The sequence below is a fragment of the Cyprinodon variegatus genome, unplaced genomic scaffold (assembly GCF_000732505.1).
Source record: "Cyprinodon variegatus isolate N-32 unplaced genomic scaffold, C_variegatus-1.0 Scaffold312, whole genome shotgun sequence".
Lineage (NCBI taxonomy): Eukaryota > Metazoa > Chordata > Actinopteri > Cyprinodontiformes > Cyprinodontidae > Cyprinodon > Cyprinodon variegatus.
In genome coordinates, this window is record NW_015150765.1 from 768,448 (window position 1) to 771,524 (window position 3,077).

General features: G+C 43.2%; 1 protein-coding gene across 1 annotated transcript in view; it reads left to right on the forward strand.

Moving 5' to 3' along the window:
• Positions 1–58: 58 nt before the first annotated feature.
• The window catches only part of LOC107090843 (thyrotropin-releasing hormone receptor-like), a 5,792-nt gene continuing 2,773 nt past the window's right edge, over positions 59–3,077 (forward strand). The window contains exon 1 of the mRNA XM_015384433.1: positions 59–1,301. Within this exon, the coding sequence (XP_015239919.1) occupies positions 483–1,301 (819 nt within the window). The 5' untranslated portion in view covers positions 59–482. The remainder of the gene's footprint in view (positions 1,302–3,077) is intronic.

A 3,077-nucleotide genomic window follows, 5' to 3' on the forward strand; every position in this document is an offset into this window, starting at 1 on the left:
TTTAATAATCTGGATCCAATGAACTGAATTCCATCTGAATCGGTTCAGTTAAACCGGTTCCTCTGATGTTCCTCTTCTGTCCTCCATCCATCCTTCCTCTGGTCAGAAGGTCTGGGATTGACAGCAGGCCAGTGATTGGTTAATCCCATCTCTGCGTAGGAGACCTCGTGCCAAACGGAACGGCACAAAACCCGAAGCGCCATCTGTCCGACAGACACTCTGTTCTGCCAGCAACGAGGCGACGCTTCGGTTTTTACGCGCAGCCGAATCTCCGCGAACCTGATCCGCTTCAGCTTCGCTCTCCGTCTGCAGGAGGGATCCATCCGCATCTGTTAGGCTCCTGATTCTCACTCAGACTGAAGAAAGTTTTCTGTTTCTGCTGCTGCGTAAAGCGGGTAGTTGGCAGCGCTCTCCTGTCGCGCGTAAAGCGAGTCTGATCTCAATTTGGAGAAAAATTAAAACCTCCTGATTTGGTGGAGAAGATGGAAAACTCATCATCATCATCATCATCCCTTCCGGATCTGAACCAGACTCAGGTCCAGAATGACGGGATCTGGACGGACAACAGCATCCAGTACAAAGTGCTGAGCAGCCTGCTGCTTCTCCTGATCTGCGCGCTGGGCATCGTTGGAAACATCATGGTGATCTTGGTGGTGAGCATCACCAAACACATGAGGACACCGACCAACTGCTACCTGGTGAGCCTGGCTGTAGCGGACCTGATGGTGCTGACCGCGGCCGGACTGCCCGCCATCCCGGAGAGCATCTTCGCCTCCTGGGTGTTCGGCAGGTCCGGCTGCCTGGTCATCACCTACCTGCAGTACCTGGGGATCAACGCGTCCTCCTGCTCCATCACCGCCTTCACCATCGAGCGCTACATCGCCATCTGCCACCCGATCAAAGCGCAGTTCCTCTGCACCCTCTCCAGAGCCAAGAAGATCATCCTGCTGGTCTGGGCTTTCACCTCCATCTACTGCGTCATGTGGTTCTACCTGTCAGACACCGAGGAGAAGGTGTTCGCAAACGTCACCGTCGTCCTCTGCGGCTACAGGGTCCCCAGGAAATTCTACCTGCCCATCTACTTCTTTGACTTCGGCGTGTTCTTCGTGCTGCCGCTGCTGCTGTCCGCGGTGCTGTACGGACTCATCGCCAGGATCCTGTTCCTCAACCCGCTTCCCTCAGACCCCAAAGACAAGAAGAAGAAAGGAGCGACCAGCAGCAACAACAACCAGGCTGCCAACAAGAGCAACAGCTGCAAAAACTCCCGACACTCCAGCTCCACCGCGACGTCGCGCAGACAGGTGAGCGACAGAGAGCTTCGAATCTTCTTTTTAGCGAAGGAAAGACATCAGCAATTGCCCCAAAACAATGTGCTGTTGCTTTTCATCGATCTGAGACAGATTATAAATCATTTCAAGAGGCGTTTCATAAAATTTTGTCACATTAACCCCTTAAATTTAAATACTTTACACTGCAAAAAATGGAAAAATAAGTAAGCATTTTTTTTCTTAAAATAACTGCTTTTTTTCTTGAGCTGAGCAGGTAAGTGAGAACGAAACAAGACAATTTACATTTAGGATAAGAAAAAACAGCTAAAGTCTCTTATTTAAGCTGCATATTATCTACTGATCCAATGTTAATGTTAAAAATGCTCATTCAATTAACAGATCATCTTATTTTCCTACTCAAATGAAGGGTAAATACACTTAATTTAAGACATTTTTACTCATTTTCAGAATTTTTTTGCAGCATACTTAAGTAGAAATGTTGACTTTTAATTATCATTATACCTTTATTTTAACAGGAAAGTCATTAAGAGTTTACAGGTGTAATTATTTGTAAGACAACTTTTTATTTCTACTCCTTCCTTACATTTTAGAAATAGACTCGTTAGTTTTGTTTCGTTTAAGCTCATTTTTATTCATCTCATTGGAATCTGCCTCTTTTTGTACATCGAATTTTAAACACTGATTTTTTTTACACGTTGAATTCTTTACAATGAAATTATATCTGGTTAAAATTCGTCTGCAAATGTGTGGACCTGTTGGTGAACTCAAGCCGAAGCAATCTACTTCCGATGCAGTCGAGCAGCTTCTAGCCAATGAAATTAGCTCATTTGGTCACATGACGCAACAGTTGAGCATAGATTTGTTCCCGGCTGAATGAAGCTGAATGAGAACTTTTTTTTTGTTAAATAGATCTGATTATAAAACATCAGTCATCTACTAATACACCGCCATTAGAGTTTTTAATCAAGTGCGGCATCCCTGTCTGCTAAGGCTTTTCGTTTGATCTGGAAGAAGCAGCCGCTTCCAAACGTTCTTTTTTTTCTGACCAAATAAGCTAATTTCATTGGCTAGAAGCAACTCGATAAAGCGTAGATGGCTTTGACTTGAGTTCACCAAAAAATCAACACATTTGCAGTCAAATTTTTTGCAGCTGAATTATCTGCACTGGAAAAAATGTAAATCCAGATAAGTGATTTTTTTTCTTAAAATAAGGGCATTTGTTCTTGGATTGAGGAGTTAAAAGATACATTTTGCCAATGAAACAAGACAATTTACACTTAAAATAAGAAAACATAATTGCACTATCTTACTCCAAGTGCATATTATCTAATGATCTTATTTTAAGAGTAAAAATCACTCACTCCATTAGCAAACTATCTAATTTACCAACTCAAATTAAGGATAAATACACTTAATTTAAGACATTTTTACTTATTTCAAGATCGTTTTTCCAGTGTGCAGGCAAATCTTTAGTAGATATAAATTCAGTGTAAAGAATTCAATGTGAGTTGAACCCCCAACCCCTTTACAGGAGAACAGAAGACCTCCCCTATTCAGCCAGGCCAACTATTCCCTCTAACGACCCCCTTTCAGAGGCATAGACAGGTATGGGGCATTGCAGGCTAACAAAGAAGCCAAACGACCCCCATTCCAAAGGGGGGGACCCATTCATCCGTTTCTATTTGCATGTGTTCTAAACTAAAGCCAGGCTTTGTTGGGCTGCTGGATAAAACCTGGAACTAAACGCTATTTCTGACATTTTGAACTAAAAATCTTCCTGGATGGAAG